Here is an 18,469-nt window from a genome sequence, read left to right as displayed (position 1 = left end):
AATGTATTCACAAGACAGATCTTTGGCTTCCTGGAAAGTAGTAATGATCTGTTCGAGTGATTGAGGCGTGGACAAAGAGGACATGTGCCGGTAGGTTGTCCAATTGATTCGGGATAGGCGCTGTCGTGTTCGGAAGCGTTTTCCGTTAAGAGTGATGAGAATAGGACAATGATCGCTGCCCCACGTTGTTGTAAAGGGGCTCCAGTCCCTGACAATGCCAGGCGAAGCTAAAGTAAGGTCTGGGGAGGAGTTCTGTTGCTTGGGATGTAGGCCAATCCGCGTGTGTTGCATGGGATCATTGATGATAATGAGGTTACAGTCTTCCGAGGTTTCCTCGTTGGAAGTGGCGCCTCGTCTGTGTCTACGTGTTTTTTCTGGTCCCCATTGTCTAGCGCCTCAAGTAGTTCAGTATATATACTGATCTTACTATGACCTACAATAGTATAGCCTTCCCGCTAATCACAATGCCTATAAACCTAATCAATGGTCAGCTATTCTATTTATGGGGATTTCTGCACAATTAGATGTAGTAAGTTAAGTTGAACCCGCCAATGCGGGTCTCTTAACAAACAGTAATACCCGCTTTAGAGTAGTAGAACAGGCTTAAGAAGCTTGTGTCCAGGAAACACACCCGCTAGCGCACTGACCCTAATATTCGGAATTTCAAAAAGCTAAAACATTATGTCGGAACGTCAACGTACACGCTCAGTGCAACCCCGTGGCCTGAGCACCCTACGCTGGTACCCGTGCTAGTCATATGTACCTCAATCACTCAATTATTGCTTTTATTTAAAGCATAAGTACAAAATATTTCCGAACAGTGGTTGGAACCATAGCAAAAGGCTAGTTCTGGATCCAACTATTGATATGCATAGATAGAAGTCCTGTTGTTAACGATCGGTGTACAACCATACTGGTACAAAGTGCATCGCCGAAGCACCATTCCAGTGACCGATCGTAAAAATAAAGGACGCTCACACACAAAATTAGGACTGCAAGATAATGAAGCTGTACGCAACGTTCACAACCATCACGAAGGTTTATATCTACGATTACAGCCGATTTACTTCTTAGTTGCTACCGCAACGACCTTTAGTCGATCTATGGTTCTATAGGTGTGAGATTCCACCATTTTTTGAAGAGATAACCTTTGGACATCGCTGTCCTGTCTTTCTCGTTCCGAGCAAGTGTTGCCAGGATAACGGCGAACGCGGGAGTTTTTTTTGCCTATCTTTGTGAATATCACAAGGGGGTAAGCCTGGATACCAAACGCGCGCCAATTACGCTGGGCAGTCGCTGCGAGGCACGCAGTCACAAGCGCTCGGCATTTTCTAGGTTTTGTTTTACTGCCGGGTGGCCGCCGCAATCTTGGCCAACCGCCGTAAGTGCTTGGCTTGTTTTTGTTAACTACCGGGCGCTCGTCGCGAGGCCCGCGTTCACGTGCGGGCCCTCAGCGCTTTCTTGGTATGTTTGTCTTCGGACACCAAAAATTATAATTTACTAAAGTACTTCGGCCTTAAAAGTGCAATCAACAGCGCAATTCTCCAAACGGCAGCGCGAGCGCAGGTTCGGAAGGTTCGAATATGAGCTGTGGTCTCGCACGAAAGCTATGAACTCTGCATGCTCAATTGCACTACTTATTGGATAAGATTTGCACAACTCGTTTAGTGCGCGATTCTGTGCAATTTATAAAAGGCATTGTTGCCACGCTTTCCACTGAGGAACGCAATAGTGCATCAATTCAAGTTCCTGCAACTGCTTAGATGCCAATGCTTTAAAAGACTGAGGATCCTAGCAGCTTCTATAGTGTAGCCTATGCACAGCGTAACTTATGGCATTATGCGAGTCTCCCTGTGCACTAACATTTTGCCTCTTCACGGGTAATGCTCGTCCTGCAGATGTCCGGCATCGTGTCTCAGTGCACCGAAACCCTAATTGAAGTGATAAAAGAGAAATCTGCGGCTGAAGAGTTCGTCGAAGTCACCCTGCCAATCCGGCGTGCCGCAATGGACATTATGTTGAAGGCAGGCTATGGCGTGGATCTAGACATACAACGGAGCACACCTGGAGGTACACTGGAAGGCATCACCACGGGCGTCACAAAGTTTCTACAAAGCGCGCCTCTGTATGGAATCCCCTTCCTGTCGAGTGAGTGAATGAAGATCCCCAAACTTTTGCAAGATGTCCGGCAACATCCTGGTTCTGCTCAGCTGAGGGGTGTTTCATATTATCTTGGTTAGAAGATCACCAGTTTCGCCAATTTATTTTAGAATTATCAGGGAGGCTTGCTGTGATGACAATATCTACTCACGCCTACTTTGTGGTACAATGAAATGGATTATTATTATTTATTTCATTTATTATACCCTTAAGGGCCCGGAGGCATTACATAAGGGGGGGGGGAATAACAGTTTTTGCAGGAGTACAATTGAACGAACAAAAAAAAAACAAGAAGGTGAACATGAAGGCAAGAAAATACAAACAAAGAATACCTTAAGTAAAAATTACAAAAAAAATGTACAAAGGTAACAGTGAAGTCAGCGAACAGAATTCAAAAAGAAAGAAGCAGTTGAAGCATCAATAGGACCATCAAGACAGAACAGTAGAATTACATCGTTAATGCATTATGCGAACGTCTTTTCAAGCTTATCTCTAAATTGCTTGTTATTGCTGCATGTGACGATGTCGGCGGGTAAAGCGTTCCATAGAGTAATAGCGTTAGGAAAAAATGACGAAGCAAATGCTGATGTTCCGCCGGCTATCGGAGCTAATGGGCAAGTGTAATTTAAGCGGGGTGATATTCTGTGAGGCGGCATTAGTAGCGTGTGTCTTGATTCTGGTCGATAAAAGAAAGTATGGAGGAGGCATAGGCGAGCAATAGCGCGGCGTGACTCAAGGGTCGGAAGGGAGAGAGACAGTTTAAGGGCAGTGACGCTGACATGACTTGAATATTGCGAGGTGATAAAGCGTGCAGCGCGGTTTTGAATGAATTCGAGCTGTACAGTTAGGTATGATTGTGATGGATGCCAGATGGCCGATGCATATTCCAGCTTCGGCCTTACGAAGATTAGATAAGCTAGGCTTTTTATTTCTTGAGAAGCAAGTTTAAGGTTACGGCGAAGATATCCGAGGGTACGTGAGGCCTCCGACCAAATGGTGTCGATATGCGTTGACCAAGAAAGCGATGACGTCATGTGAACCCCGAGGTATTTAAATGATAGGACCGAGCTGATCGGTATATTGTTGACGTGATAGGTGTATTGAGATATGGCACGTTTCCGAGAAAATGAGAGTGATTTGCATTTTTTTAGGTTTATTGGTATGTGCCATTTTGTATACCATAATGAAATGCTGTCTAAGTTTGATTGCAGGTTAGAATGATCATCGGCGGCGTGAATGGTTTGTTACAATACACAGTCATCTGCAAAGAGCCCCTTAGGTTTGTTGTAATGTTAGTAGGTAGGTCATTTATGTATATTAAAAATAGCAGAGGCGATAGGCTTGCACCCTGCGGGACACCGGACGATACGCTGGTTAAACAAGACTTGTGCTCATTAGCCGAACTGAATTGCATGCGTCATTTTAGGAAGTGTTCCATCCATGATATCAGGTTAGAAGGGATGTTTAGTGATGATAGCTTAGCAAGTAGGTGATTGTGGCTGACACGATCGAATGCTTTAGAAAAATCCAAGAAAATTGCCTCTACTTGATGGTTATTGTCCGTATCCTGTAGTATATCATGTATGAATTCGGCGAGCTGGGTATGACATGAGAACCGTTTACGAAAGCCATGTTGGTGCGGATAAAAAAATGTAATTGATTCTAGGTAGGTCATTAAGCTAGAGGTTATTATGTGTTCGAGTAGTTTGGAAGGTATACTGGTTAGGGTTATTGGGCGGTAGTTTGTAATTAGTGAGCGAATACCGGATTTAAATAATGGTACTATCTGAGCAACCTTCCAATCGTCCGGAACGCAACCTGAGTGCAATGACTGGGTGAATATTAGATGTAGAATCAGGCTGGAATAATGCTCAGTGTTTTTTAGAATCTTGCTGTTAATATGGTCGCAGCCGGATGATGATGATAACTTAAGGTTACGGATCAGGTTGGATATTCCCTCCGGGTTGATCTGTATATCGGAAAACGTGGTGGAAGAAAAGGAGCGTGGTAATGTTATGGTGTCGGAATTACATGTAAAAACGGAGGCAAAATAGTTGTTAAGAACTGTTGCGCATTGATTGCTTTCTATCGGCTCCCCATTAAGGCTAGTGAGTTCAAGTTGGTCAGTCCTGCATTTGGGAGAGAGTAATCGCCAAAATTTGCTAGTATTTGTTTTAAGGGTGGACAGTAAATCACCGGAAAAAAATGTGTTCTTTGCTTCCGTTATTGCTTTAAAGTACTGTTTACCGCACTCATGGTACTTTTCCCATGTGGCTGGGTTGTTACTGTGATTAGCTGATCTGTAAAGACGCTTTTTTCGGTTAAGAATTCATTTGAGGTGTCGGTTAAACCACGGATTATTTGAATCAGATGTCACGGTTAGCGTTGGAATGTATTTGGTTTGTAATCTAAGAAGTTCATTTTTATACAGTTCCCCAGTTCGCGTTTACGGTGCGGGTTAAATGTGAGCCTTGGAATTGTACGTAGAAACTGCCTAGTTCATCATTTATAGCTTCATAGTTCCCTCTTTTGTAATCAGTTATATGTTTTTGTTGGTAGTTTCTTTCTCAAAGGAAGAGATACGGAAATATGTAAAAGGGTATGATCACTTAAGCCCGGCAACGATGTCACGCTAAAACGTTATCGGGGTGCGTTGTTAAGAGCAGGTCGAGTATGTTGAAACCTCTAGTGGGACAGGTTATGACTTGATGAAGGTTGAAGTCGAGTGATAAAAGACGAATTGGGTAGCTTCGTTGGATTGAGATCTGTTGAAAGCTGAGAGCTGAGGCCAATTTATATGCGGGAAATTGAAGTCACCAGATAGAAGATAGAAGCGTCGGGAAAAGCTTTCGTAATTCGAGTTAGGGATTGGCTGAGTAGATCGCAAAAAGACTGGTTGCTGTCGGGTGGTCTGTAACATACGCCGATAATGGTTTTTACTGTCTGGGAATGAATTAGTACCCATGTTAGTTCAAGTAAGTCGTCGTGGCATATGAGCGATGAAGAAATTGTGTTTTTGATAGCAATGAGAATGCCTCCTCCTCTGCGGCCGATTCGGTCACGGCGATGCAGGGTGAAGTTGTGATTTGACGGAAAGATTTCGTGGTCGAGAATGTCAGCATGTAGCCACGTTTCGGTTAGAAGGACTATGTCAGCATTGACGTCATCCATGAAACTGAGAAGATGGCACATAGAAATAAAACTACAGTGGTGCCATATGCTTTTAGATGTGGGTCTACACTTATCAGCATACATTCACAAAACCAAGTTCAAGTGAAACGTTTGTACATTATGGATTCGGATCGTGTACCCCCGAAGCTGCTGCCATTCTCACAAGCCTCCCTACTGACGTAAAATGTATTCTCGTCTCAGCGCACTTCCTACCTATCGACCGCCTCTCACATTATACCGTCTGTGCATGGAGCTCGGCGCTCATCCCCCATCGCCTCAATATTCTAGCACTCACTTGTGGTATTTTCAATGCCCCTCACCCCCTCACCCTCTCCCCTTCTCAAGATTTGGTCCCACTTTTCCGTAACGTAAGGCAGAAATCACCTTCCCTCCTTACAACACTTTCAGGGCAAGAATGCACGCACTAAATAAACAGTATCATGACTCGACCTGGACCTTTTCCGCGAACATCTCGAACATAAAGGCTTCCCCTGCATTCTATGAAGTTCTTCATGTTCTCATTCGAAATACATCTCAAAAAAGTACAGGGGACATTGAGTTATCTTCAGAAACAGCGGCTCTCGCTGCCTACCCCATAAACCTTTGCAAAAAAGTTAACTATCTCGAGTGGTGCATGCCTTGTCTGTATCCGCCGATCACCATGTCATATCGACGTTACCTTTCGAAGATCCACTGATATAACCTCTACGCCACATATCTATACAAAATACCTTCACACTCACTGTAAGCATCACCAGTGTTTAGGCCTAAAAAAAGCGACGTCCTATGCTTTCTTCTTCGACCTTCGCCAAAGATTTTCCCACCACCACAACACAACGCACATGTGAACACTGCATAATCTCCACTGAGGCGCCCTTCGCACCATCAGCGGGCTACTAGAACATGTACGCCTGGAAACATTTAGGCTGTGGTTGCTACCCCCTTTGTAAATGTTATAGAAGAATAGGCTACCCAATACCTGATTAGCCTGCCAAGGTGCTTCCTTCAATGCCTGGAACAATATCAAGCCACGACAACACCCCATCCCACCGCCTTTGGTCCCCTGGCATGGCCCGTCAGTTTCAGAATCCTCAGTCACCCATGGTCTTCCACAAAATTATCGCCCTGTTCATTCCCCCCGCATAAACGCCCTCCATAACAGCAAACGCTTTCAACAAGTCGACATTTACACCGGCGAAAGCATCTCCGCTCAACTAGCTGGCATCGCGTGGAGTCCCATGATGTTACCTTAATGTTAAGGCACATAATCCCTCAATATATGAAGTGTCGCAACCCTTTAAGTAGACCAGGATGGCATCAGTCAAACTATAGACAGCCTGATGTTTGACGTCCACTCTTTCATGTCTTCCCAAATACACATCCCGACGTACCCAATCGAACCTCCACACATTAGAAAAATACCACATCGACCAATCCCATAGCCAAAAAAATCTTTCATCAGATCTTTGTCCTTAAATCTAGTGGCACTGTCTTTGGATCACCTGGTCGCCTGGACATGCGGCGTCAACACTGAGAGACCAGCTAGCCTACTCGCCTGCACGGGAGTGGATATTTTTACACCTCCGCTCCTACCCGACTTGGCCCCGACACGTCCTAAGGCAATACCGCCGGTGGTGTAGTTCCTTCGATACAAAAAAGGAAAAAGAAGACGACCTCAAGGACTTTACTTCAACCTGCTCCCTATTCGTATTTCCGCCGCTGCCGAGGCCAGAAGAAATCTTCATAAGCAAATAGTTTGCAACTCTAGCCTTAACACACAGACCCTTTGTAAATGGTAGACCCCATTCCTGCCACCTCGATGCCCTACGAAGCATCCCCATACCCACCAATCTTCAGCACCTAGTCTAGCAGTGTCCCAAGTTCACCTGCTACCGAGCCTGAATTCCGTCCCCCTCCAAATTTCTCCACCTCACACATCGAATCCCAGATATTGATTTTACTATTTAACAGGGTAGAACTCAAAAACTGACTGGAATGGACACCTGCATTTGACTGCGAGCTGACACCTGTTTATTACAAATGAAGTGACAACATATATACAAAAAAAACAAGCAAAAATCATAAAAATGGACAATGCCAAAGAATAAGTAGGCGAAGAGTTTGATAGGTCTTAAAGGCAATGTTTATGGCACATCGGCGTTTACAGAAGTTATTCAAAAACTGCATCTCACGTGTGGTAAGGGCGATATAAAGGGAGCTAATACATTTTCCTTTGCTGTCAAACAACATTGAAATCGGTCTGGCGCAACACAACAGTGTGGAGCCCTAAGCACTTTTTCTCTGGTGCACACGACATTTCCCGCCTTCTCAAGGTGTCCAAGGCCCCCAACATCTTTACCTTCTACTTCCACTTGCCCCACTTGACAAAGAGTCGTCCTGCCAAACTTAAAGCTATCTCGCTTTTTCTTAAGCAGAATGTGGTACTGGCTCATGCTTTTTCAAGAGTTATATTTGAACGCTGTAGATTCGTGGCAAAATAGGGAAGTTCTGTGACACAAACGCAAGTTGCTGTGCGTTGATACGCTGAGGTTAGCCTAGACGACGCAGCCTATGTGACATTGCCTGTCGCGTGAGGTGATAATGACAAAGCAGCCACTTTTCTGTTGCTCGGCCCTGCCCTTCCCCGCTCGCTAGCCATACCGCCGACTGCTGGCCCGAGTACTGTCCGCGCGCAGCGCCGCTCCTCGAAAACTATCAAAAACAATTGCAACGTTTCTGCAGATTTCGCAGGGTTGCGGCCTTACACCCCCATATTAAGGTTCCCTAGGACGCCTAGTCTCTTCGCTGCCCCTTAGTGCGGTGTGCGGTGCGCCCCGTCATACATGCCTAAGGCGTCCCTACTCTTTCCAATAGAAAGCGGCTCGCGCGACAGGCAGTGTTATGAAGAGGACGTCAGTCTAGAGGATATTTAATTCGCAGAAACATTTGTCCCGCATGACAGAGCTAATTTTCGACATGATGATGTGCCTTGAATTTCAAAATGTTTCAAATTTGCAAAGGTCGGAATGTGCGCGTTGTACTGCGACTATGTTTAACTAAAAGTGACATTACCTGATTATTTTAGGGATAATTTTTTAAACAGTGTACTGAGAGTGTTCGGCGGTTTATTATACCGTGCTGTTGGATTGTTCTTCAATCAAACTTTGAATTTTTATCTTGGTCTGGTTTCTTCCGCTTCATTTTAAAACGGTTATGTCACGTGTCAATACATTTACTTTACGTGCTCTCAGCACACGATTCAAATATAATATGTGTTTTGCTGTTTTCGTAAACTTTTTCCCCAGCTTTACACCTACCCCTCGCACCATATTGCCCTCTTCTGTGCAGACTGCTTCCCTGAGCTCGATTATTTTTGGATTATTTTGGCCTGGTGTACATCAAAACTTGTCTTTCCTTACTTCAAGCTTGTAGAACGACTCATAACGCCTGTGGTAGACAAGAGGCGGCTGCATAAGTCGGTAAGCACCTTTTTCTACTGCCCCGTTATAGCTGTTATAGCACCGTCTGCTGTATGCAGTGAAAAACCGTTACAGTCTTGTACGGCATGAAATAATTCCACGGAGATAGTAGTGAGAATTATTCAGAGGGAAAAAAGCTCGGCGAATCGGTATGGCCAATTTTTATTCCCATAGTGACAAGCGTACAGGCATTGTAATAGAGAACAAAATTTTTTTCTTGCTGACTACTTCAACTGCCGTTATTTGTCCGCCGTGTTCCGAACAAAATACGCACTTAAAGGCAAGTTGGCAGGTGTGGACATTTCGTTCATCTCGATCGTGAACATTGTGACCGAAACATTTCTGCCCACTGTAGAACGAAAACTTTCTTCTTTGACTTGAAACCTTTCATACTCTGTGATATCGAAGTGCATTCATTGTCGCACAAATTTGATATCTCTTCTTTCTATTCAGCCCACTTCTTCGATATCGCTTTAAGGTTACTTGTTAACCAACTCGTTGAACGGGTGGTCCACCTGATTTCCATAATTCCCCTCGCACACCCTACACAACTGTGCCTATTCCGCTAGGACAACTTTCACCACAGTCTGCGCTGTAATGGACACATATGATTTATTATCTGTAGCTCTTACATTTATCATTCTTCTTTCCGTGGCTCCTTCGGATTGAAAGTTTTCTTTCAAGCTGCTTACCCACTCGGAATAACATTGGCCATTGCAGAAACTATACTAGAAATAGAGGCGAGCGCCGGAGCGACTTTAGCGGTGAAATGTGCAATTATTTTTTAGTGTCGGCGTGTATGAGAAGTTTTAGGGCACCTACATATTGTGTGCCAACCTTCGGGAACTGCTCAGCTCGGGAAAATGGCACAAACCTTTTTAATACGCTTTTCTGACTGGCGTCCGTCGCCTAAGTTGATGTTCATGTGTTTCATAGCTATTTGACGGCATGTATTTCCATTTCTACGTGCACAGCTATCATGTAAACGAACCAGCTTTGAGCGGCTGGTTGGCCCACTTTTATCTCAAGCGCAGGTATAGATTCCTAAGCACACGGATTAACATAGTTGGAAATAATGTCGAAGCTGCAGCTATCTGACGCTCGGCAACCGCCGCTACGGCTTAGCACGGTTGCGTCAACATGCATGATACAGGTTCTAAGAGAGTCGAAACCCATGCAATCTTTACTGATGCCAGGGGCTCAATTCTCTAAAGCAACGGTAGTCGTTTTGAGGTGTTTGAAGTGACGCGGTGGTGGCATGCAAATCCATGTGTAGCGACACCATCGCCACCGTCATCATAAGTGCCAGAATCGTCATCAGCGGTGCCTGGCCAGCCTCAGCAGTGCCACGCGACGCAGCAGAGATTCAACATCACCGTGCAGCTGGGCGGTAGCTTGTCTATGCCGCTCTCACTTCTGGCCGGGACTAGGCTTTCCAAATAAATGTAGGAAGCCGCATCAGCCACACCGATCGAGTCTGCTTTCTACATGTGGTGAAGCGGGAGTTCCGCGCCTATTACGCGTCCAGTGGCACACCTACATGGCGACCGGCCGGCGTTGGAGCCACGCTACCTCAGAGGCAGATTCTTCAAGTCGGAGGCTGCCCTCTGGCTCGACCACGTCAGCATACGGCCTCTGAAGCACTCCATCTTCTGGGAGACGCTTCAGCTAGAGCTCCGCCGCGTCCTCGCCCTACCACCACCCAGCGCCACCCCCTACGATGACCTTCGTGCTGCCGTGCTCGCGCACGCCCGTGTCAGCGACAACCGCTTTCGGTCAGCAGCAGAGGAGATACCCATACAGCCCACGCACGGTTCGCCGCCGCGTGCAGCACACCAGGTACCCGCGCGGCTTGCACACACCCCGCCACCACTCAGGGCACCCTCCGTGCCACCAATATGGCGATGTTCTCTCCCACCGCCGCCGACACCCTGGTCTCCTATCTCCAGTGTGGCAGCCGCGCCTTCACTAATACGACCTGAACCCGACAACATTGCGCGCGCTCACCGACCACCGCCCGCCTCGCCCGCTTCTTCCACGATACGCGCAGGCACCGGTGAGCCAAACAATACGCAGGCGGCGGCCTCACCTCCTCTCCTGCTGACTCCACCCCCTCCACCTACACCCACGGCAAGCCATTCCCCGACACCCCACGACCTGTCCACCGCAACGCTGTCCCTGACCACTCAATGCCAGCCTGCACGGCACGCACTGTGGTCCACCGATGAGACCTACATCGACCCACGCACCATCTGTAGTCGTGATATTGCGTGTACCGTCTCGGTGAATGCAAAGCAGCAGTATGAGTCTTCCGAGCAAGACGGCTTCAGCTGCCACACCACTGTGGACGCAACTGCCGTGCCTTGGAGCTACTGGCTTGACAAACACGACACGTGCGTGGCGGCAGCCTCTGAACGAGCTGAGAACATTGCTGAGCTACTTCCGCCAGACATTTTGACGGGAACGGTAATTCAGAACCTGGAAGATGCCATTCGTCATCCTTCTCCTGCTCCCTATCCCCCTCATGCACCTGCACCTGGTCCTTAGCCAAAGGACGCCGTGTCTTCGGGTCCGAGTCAGGGCAGCTACACGCGAATGCACAAACTTCGTGCACCTTGCGCACGACCCATCGCTCCACATTAATGCAACCTTTCCACGTCAGTGCAGACGTCACATGCTCTGTGGAGGTAACCTTTCGTCCCTGCCCATCTACAACGATTCGTTCGGGTTCGGAGGGCATTCACCACTCTTCTACGTGACTCGCCTACCTTGTCCCATTATAAGCAGCGTCACTTCAAGCCACCACGACGGTCAATGGCCCATTAGCCGCCCATCCTTAGACGAACACAGCGGCGACTGTGCCATCTATGCCGCACACGTGGTCGTGCTCCGCGCATAGACAAAGCTGTTTACATGGCGGGGCCGCCCAAAACTCGTACGCCGTGTCCTCCCGATTCCTCGGCAGGTTTTGTGGCTCCGACAGTGCACTCAAACTTTTGGGGACATTTTTCTCATCTCTAGGCGCTGCTAGCAGCTTCCGCCTCGCACGACGCTAGTTTCCGCCTGCGACCAGCGCGCCACTCCCAGGCAAGGTCACCCGAGGAAAATGCGCCCACCGGACGCCCTCCCTGGACCGACTAGGACAGTATAAAGACATTGACCGCAGAATAACCTTACTGATCACCGCTGTTGTACATACCTGTCCATAGTTTTTTTTATTACGCCCAACATCGGTCCTCTATTTCTCAATACGCGCTAGGGGGGGAGCCCTGCTGCTATCGCCATCTTTCTAAATAGAAGTACCATCGCATCTTCGGAACGTCTCGGCCCTTGGTCTGTCCGGTCATTTTATTGGTTGCGTAAAAAACCGGTATGAAGGCCCTCCTGTGACTAAGAGTTATCTCAGCTTTGGCCTATTAGAAGGCGGAAGACCCCACAAAACCTACAACGGACCGCTGTGATGGAACGAGACACGGTGGTGCTACCGAAAGCCGGCCGACGTGGTGGCCAGATGAGGCGGCGATATACTCTCACATCCGAAGATTTGCCGATGGGTCAAGGTCTCAATTTTGTGAATGGTGAGGTGCATGCTATTGCCCATCGATGAATGCAAGATTCACAACCCGAACAAAGTATTGCTCTGTCTACGATCTGCCTCCACTAACTGAATATTTAAAAAACACGGTTTAATCGCTGGAGAACTGTGCCGAAACGCGAAAGCGATATTAGGCTCGTCCTTAACGATCACTGATGCTTGAGGTGTGTTTACGAGCTTTCTGCGCCAGACACAGAAAAGTGAATTGGAATTGAGATTGTTGAAAGAAGAGATCGAACCATTTATTGGCATCGATCACGAAGACCAGGAATTTGCTACCAACATTGGCTATGAAGACGAAATCACGCATATAATAATTTGATTATTCTACCGAATGAAAGACAAGAAACCTGAACCCATTGAACAGTGCGAGATCATCCATAAAATATAGTCTTCAAAAAACTTCAATAAGTTTTTATAACTATGCTACGGCACACCTGATTTGAAAGCCCAGTGGTGAACTAGCCTTGTGGCCAGAAAAGTCGCCTCTGTCAGATTCCTTTCCTGAGACATAACGTGAGAATGTGTCCCCTTTATTGGCTGCGTTTGAAGTTCAAGCGGAAGGTGCCTTACAATCGGGTGAATTTGAAGAGTGCGCCGACGTTACCGCGAGCAAGATAAACTCTTCACCGACTCCCATTACATCGGCAGAAGCTCCGTATGAGGAACGCCTCGAACATGAGGCCTTGATTTTCAACTGGCAATGTTGAAAGAGCAAGATGACACGCACATACTATAAATGCAACGGATGCATGAAAGTGAAGAGCGGGGTCAATACGTTTTTGAAAGATATGCAAGGAAAATATCCGCGGCACGTAGTAGACAATGCATTCTAAATAAAACAATACACTGCACAATCCATCTGGAGAACAAGGCATCTGACAACGACAATCGAATTACTAATGTCCCGAGCTCCAGAACGCAGTGTGAGCATCCAAGACACTGTTTTGAGATCGCAGCGAAAAAACCTGAGGAATTCGCATAGGAGTACAAGACAGTCGCAGACGGGCTACGCATCTCGACTTGCTGCGTCGACCGCGCCGACGTTCCAAGCTAGGGTTCAATAAACGGCACCGGCGACCGGCAATTTCCCCTTCTGACTGCCTCAGCGGATCGACAAGCATGAACTTTCTGAACCTGCTGAACACGGACTGAAAACGGCGTATGTGTGACGGGGAAGATGTAGAAACATTATAGGTGTCAACATTGCAGCACCGATGAGATCACCACCACCGGTGTCCGTATTCGCGTGAGCAGCTATAGCACGAACTGCTTCGTCTTTGTGTCATCGCCATCTTTGTAAATAGAAGCACCATCACAGCACCAGAACGTCTCGGCCCTTGGTATTTCCTTTTATTTTCTACTGTACTTAACCCACATAAAAAGACTAGGATTTAGGAGAGGCAATACGACACAAAGAGCTCCGAGACTTCTGTGTAGCTCTGGCCACCACATTCAAGCGTGGCGTGCGGCTTTATTTACCATATACGCCTCAGGAAGGGGTAAAGAGTGCTCACCCTTCTAGCACTATTAGTCAGCACCAGAACAAAACTCCAAAGGTTGTGGTTTCGGTTCTAAGTGGGCAGACGGTTTCACCATTTTGTTTTGAACTTTCCTAAATTTGTCTTTTCCAGCGATAAAAAATGCCACACTGCTACTTTGACTCCTTTATACTGTTTCTGTATCTGTTAAATTAAGCTTATAACCAATTGTTAAACGCCGATGCGGGCATAGAAAGCAGGCAAACCAGGAGTCAAGAAAACAATTTTGCAATCACACAAAATGGGGCGCGTCGCTTTTTATGGGTACTTTGTGGGTGCTCTAAAGAAAGGCCCCATAATAAAATACCCCAAACAGGACCAGCTTTCCGTACTCTGTGGCGAAGTAACCGAAACAAGTGAAGAGGTCAAAACAAAGTAAAACTATCAAAGCATTCTAAAAGAAAGCAATGTGCTCCGCCGTTTGAGAAAACGTTAAGGGTGCGTAGTGGAGGGTAACCAAATGTATTACAAGTCAGGAGAAAGAGCATGGTAGTTTGCACTCGCAATGTATCATGAGCTACAGCCTGCCAGTACAGGTGGGACCTACCTCCCCGTACATATCAACAGCAAATGTAAATTTTTGCAGTCGACCGCTGCAGACTTCTTGCAGCTTCTCATAAACAGCGAGAATCGAGGAGAGCTATTCACTAACGACAGCCAATGTAAGTATGCCAACAAGTGTTCTCTTCATTTTGTTTTCTATGTAGCGTGCGAAACTCTTTCGGCAGCTTCAAAATCTACGTATGTAAATTTCCAGTGACGAGCACATATCAGACTTTTGGTTACCGGCCGGTATATATATATATATATATATATATAACACAGAAATAAGGGTTGGCAGTCGACGAGCCCCTCATTTCCTATTCTGATTCGCTATATATATATATATATATATATATATATATATATATATATATATATATATATATATATATATATATATATATATATATATACCGCCCCTCGACTACGTCTCCCGCGGTAGTCGAGGGGCGGCGCTAGTTGACCGGCCTCAGAGCTCTTGTGAATATAAACCCCCGCTTTAAAGTCGAGAGAGAAGCCGCTGTGGGGATAGCGTAATGGCTAACGCACCGCACCGGTTATGCGGAGATGTGGGTTCGAGTCCCGCTCCCGGAAAACGGCGGATTTTTTCTCGACTTATATTTTCGCTTATTTATCAATGAATCAAAAGAAACGTGACAAGCACACGTCATTCGGCCCTATTAAATATTTCGAAATAAAAGCCGAATAGCACTGGCAATGACGACTGCAACCTTGATATGTATCTTTACCGAGTCCCTCGTCCCGTATCTCTCTGTTCTGCTATATATATATATATATATATATATATATATATATAAATCTAGAGAAAGATAAACTCACAAAGCGCGCAGAAATAGTATAAGTAAAGAGTCGGATACACAGCAAGAACAATAACAAACAATGTTTACTTACGTAGCGGCAATGGGACTTGCCTTCATCAGAGTAAAGTTACATGATTATGGTGTCGCAAACATTGAACACATTTCTTATATAGGTTTGCATAAAACTGTAAGAAGGAATGGAAAATGTTTCGCAAATGGAGAGTGTGCATACAGTCAGGCTACGCCTACGTTACAACATCAACCAACAAAAAAAAAAAAAAAAAGGGGGGGGGGAAGCAAGAGAGAGAAAAAGGGGTCGTGTTAACAATGCAGCGTTCAAGGTTGCACCATGACGGGTCAACGTATGCCGCGCGGGTTGCAAGTTCAGACAATGGGGGAAAATGGTCAACCGCGGTTTGTAAAGAAAGGGAAGAGTATACAGCAAGGTATTCAGTGGCTGGGGAGACTGGTTCTAGGGAAAGCGAAGATGGGTGTGCCCCCCGCGGATGAAGAGAATAGATAGGGTGCACAAAAGAGCATTTCACAGAAGCTAGCAATCGAACAGGAAATAGGTAGGGTCACAAAAGGTTAAACATGAATAGATCACAAAGAGTTAAACATTCTTAAGTGGTGGTGGGAACGAGGCCTCCTTCTCCAGGACAAATGGCATTGTTGAGCCGCATTAAGCTAACAAAGCTGCTGTATTAGGAGAGTTTCTGCGAATTCTGGTGGCAAACTCGAGGGTAGGAATAATGAACATAGTTATAAAAATTATGAAGCCGCTAAGTTTATTCGAGGGATAAGCACGTTAATTTTCCGTAACTTTCATTAATTCCAAGTGTGGCTGACCCAAACTTATAAATGAGATAAGATTCCCGAACCTCGCGGTCGTGGTGCGTTTTGAAGGCGGATTCTAAAATCGTTGCTTTAAGATGATCAAATGCATGCCCGGAACTGTTCACATGTCTTGACAGGGGCAAATAAGGGCAGCTTTTTGCATGAGAGCGGTGATTATTGAACCGTATTCGGAAGGGCGTTTCAGTTTGGCCGATATATTGTTGCCTACAAACAGTGCACTCTAGAAGATATACGACATTAGCGGAGTCACAGTTAAAGTTACCTTTTATATTTACGTAGTAGTCTGAAGCCGTGCTGGTGGCGCGCTGTGTAGTGGTCATGTGTGGGCATACTTTACATCGGGGTTTATTGCAGGGCATGCAGCCAGTAGTTGCCGGTCGGTTGATACGAGAGTTAGTAAGAAAGTCCCCTAAATTCTTATTACGCCGGTAGACAACGCGTGGTGGTTCGGGGAATATGCTTTTTAAGCGGTCACTTTGCATTAGGATATTGTGATGTTTTTTTAGCACGGTTGACACTCTTGGAGCGGAGGATGAGTGGGTTAAAACTAAGTTAGTTTGCGGGTTCCCGTTCGGGGCTTTTTTCTTACAGATTTCGTTACGGTCTAATTGGTTGGCTCGCACAATAGCGTCGTCGATAACTTTTTCCGGGTATTTTTTATTCAGGAGGGAGGTCTTGAGTTCTCGACAGTTTGAGTCAAAGTCGGCTTGGTTTGAGCAAATTCTCCTAAATCGGTGGGCTTGGCTGTAAGGTATTGCTGTCTTGCAGTGTCTGACATGGCTACTTCGGAAGTGCAAATACTGCCGCGTGTCTGTCGGTTTTCTATACAGTTTAGTTTGAAGCCGACCTTGGAAGGTAGTAACGGTGACGTCCAGAAAGTTTACACTGTGTTCCGAATAGGAATGAGCAAGGGAAATACTAGGATGGGCTAGATTAAATGCCTCAATGAAGGTGAGGAGTTCCGCCTCACCGTGTTGCCAGATCATGAATATGTCATCAATATACCTTTTATAGTACATTGGCTTTAAGTTTTGGGTGTCAAGAAAGTTTGATTCGAGGTGAGCCATAAAGATATTAGCGTAGTTGGGTCCGATTCGAGTTCCCATTGACGTTCCGCTGACTTGCACGTAATGAACTCCGTCGAACTCGAAATTGTTAAGTTCAAGAATAAGCCTAAGGAATGTTTGGAGAGCAGAAGAATCGATAGGTTTGTCGCACGATGACTGCTCATACGCAAGGGATACAGCGGCGATGCCATCTTCATGGGGGATGTTAGTATACAGTGACGCAACATCAAGGGTGACTAGAAGGCAGTTATCAGGAATTTCAATTTTTGAGATGTCTGAGAGAAAGTCATTGGTATCCTTAATGAAGGAGGGAAAGCTGGGCGGAATGTCGCAAATGAGATTATCCACATAGCGCGAGAGGTTTTCGGTAACAGTGCCAATGCCAGAAACAATGGGGCGCCCTGGGTTGTTCACCTTGTGAATCTTTGGGAGAAGATAGAATTTACCAGCTACTGGGCTTAAGGGGATCAGGGAACGAGCCGTGGTTTCATTTATTGTTTTATTTTTAACAAGCTCAGCAAGTTTATCTTTGACAATTTGCTTATAATCTTGAGTGGGATCATTGGGTAGTGCTTTATAGAACGTCGATACTGATAGTTGCTTATTGGCCTCGTTAACATAGTCGGTTTTGTCAAGGATTACGATTGCGCCTCCCTTGTCGGCAGGTTTAATAATTATGTCGGGACAGCTTGCGAGTTCCTCTAGGGCTTTCTTTTCGTTGGTAGTCATGTTGAGGCGGAAATAATTTTGTGTTTGGTATGCTTTTCGCACATCGCGTTGGACAGCTTTGATGTACATGTCGAGGCAACTATCACGCTGTGTGGGAGGGGTCCAGTGCTTATAGCTAGGTAGGGTTCTGCGGGCTTCTTCCGTCGCGGGGTGATCGTAGAAGTATTCTCGTAGCCTCATGTTTCTGGCGAAGTTATCTAAGTCCTTAAAAAGTTGAAATTCATCAAAACCACCAGTAGCCGGGCAAAAGTTTAGGCCCTTTGACAAGACGTTCATCTGAGCTGGGGAGAGGGTTATGCTTGAAAGGTTCATTACATTCCCGGTAAGGTTTTCTTTTGTGACGGCAGGCGAGGGAAAAATATTAGTACAGTGGTTTAACTGAACTGTTTGGGGTGCAGTAGTCGAAGCATTTATTACAGTCGTAGTGACATTATCGGCCGTATTGTCAGAGTTGGGGCAGTTACTAGTGCCGGAGCTTGTTAGGTTCTTACGCATGTGGCCAGTG

At 46.1% G+C, this 18,469-nt stretch overlaps 1 protein-coding gene across 1 annotated transcript in view; it reads left to right on the top strand.

Annotated features, from left to right (window-relative positions):
• Positions 1 to 18,469, top strand: part of LOC144157638 (lithocholate 6-beta-hydroxylase-like) — a 121,484-nt gene that overhangs the window by 31,698 nt on the left and 71,317 nt on the right. The window contains exons 6-8 of the mRNA XM_077688461.1: positions 1,899 to 2,148; positions 8,680 to 8,810; positions 14,533 to 14,608. Of these exons, the coding sequence (XP_077544587.1) occupies positions 1,899 to 2,148; positions 8,680 to 8,810; positions 14,533 to 14,608 (457 nt within the window). The remainder of the gene's footprint in view (positions 1 to 1,898; positions 2,149 to 8,679; positions 8,811 to 14,532; positions 14,609 to 18,469) is intronic.

Source organism: Haemaphysalis longicornis, unplaced genomic scaffold (assembly GCF_048455015.1).
Source record: "Haemaphysalis longicornis isolate Haplotype H1 unplaced genomic scaffold, Haemaphysalis longicornis Haplotype H1 scaffold_10, whole genome shotgun sequence".
Lineage (NCBI taxonomy): Eukaryota > Metazoa > Arthropoda > Arachnida > Ixodida > Ixodidae > Haemaphysalis > Haemaphysalis longicornis.
Note: the sequence above shows the minus strand (reverse complement) of the source record. Positions and strands in the feature narration are given on the sequence as shown.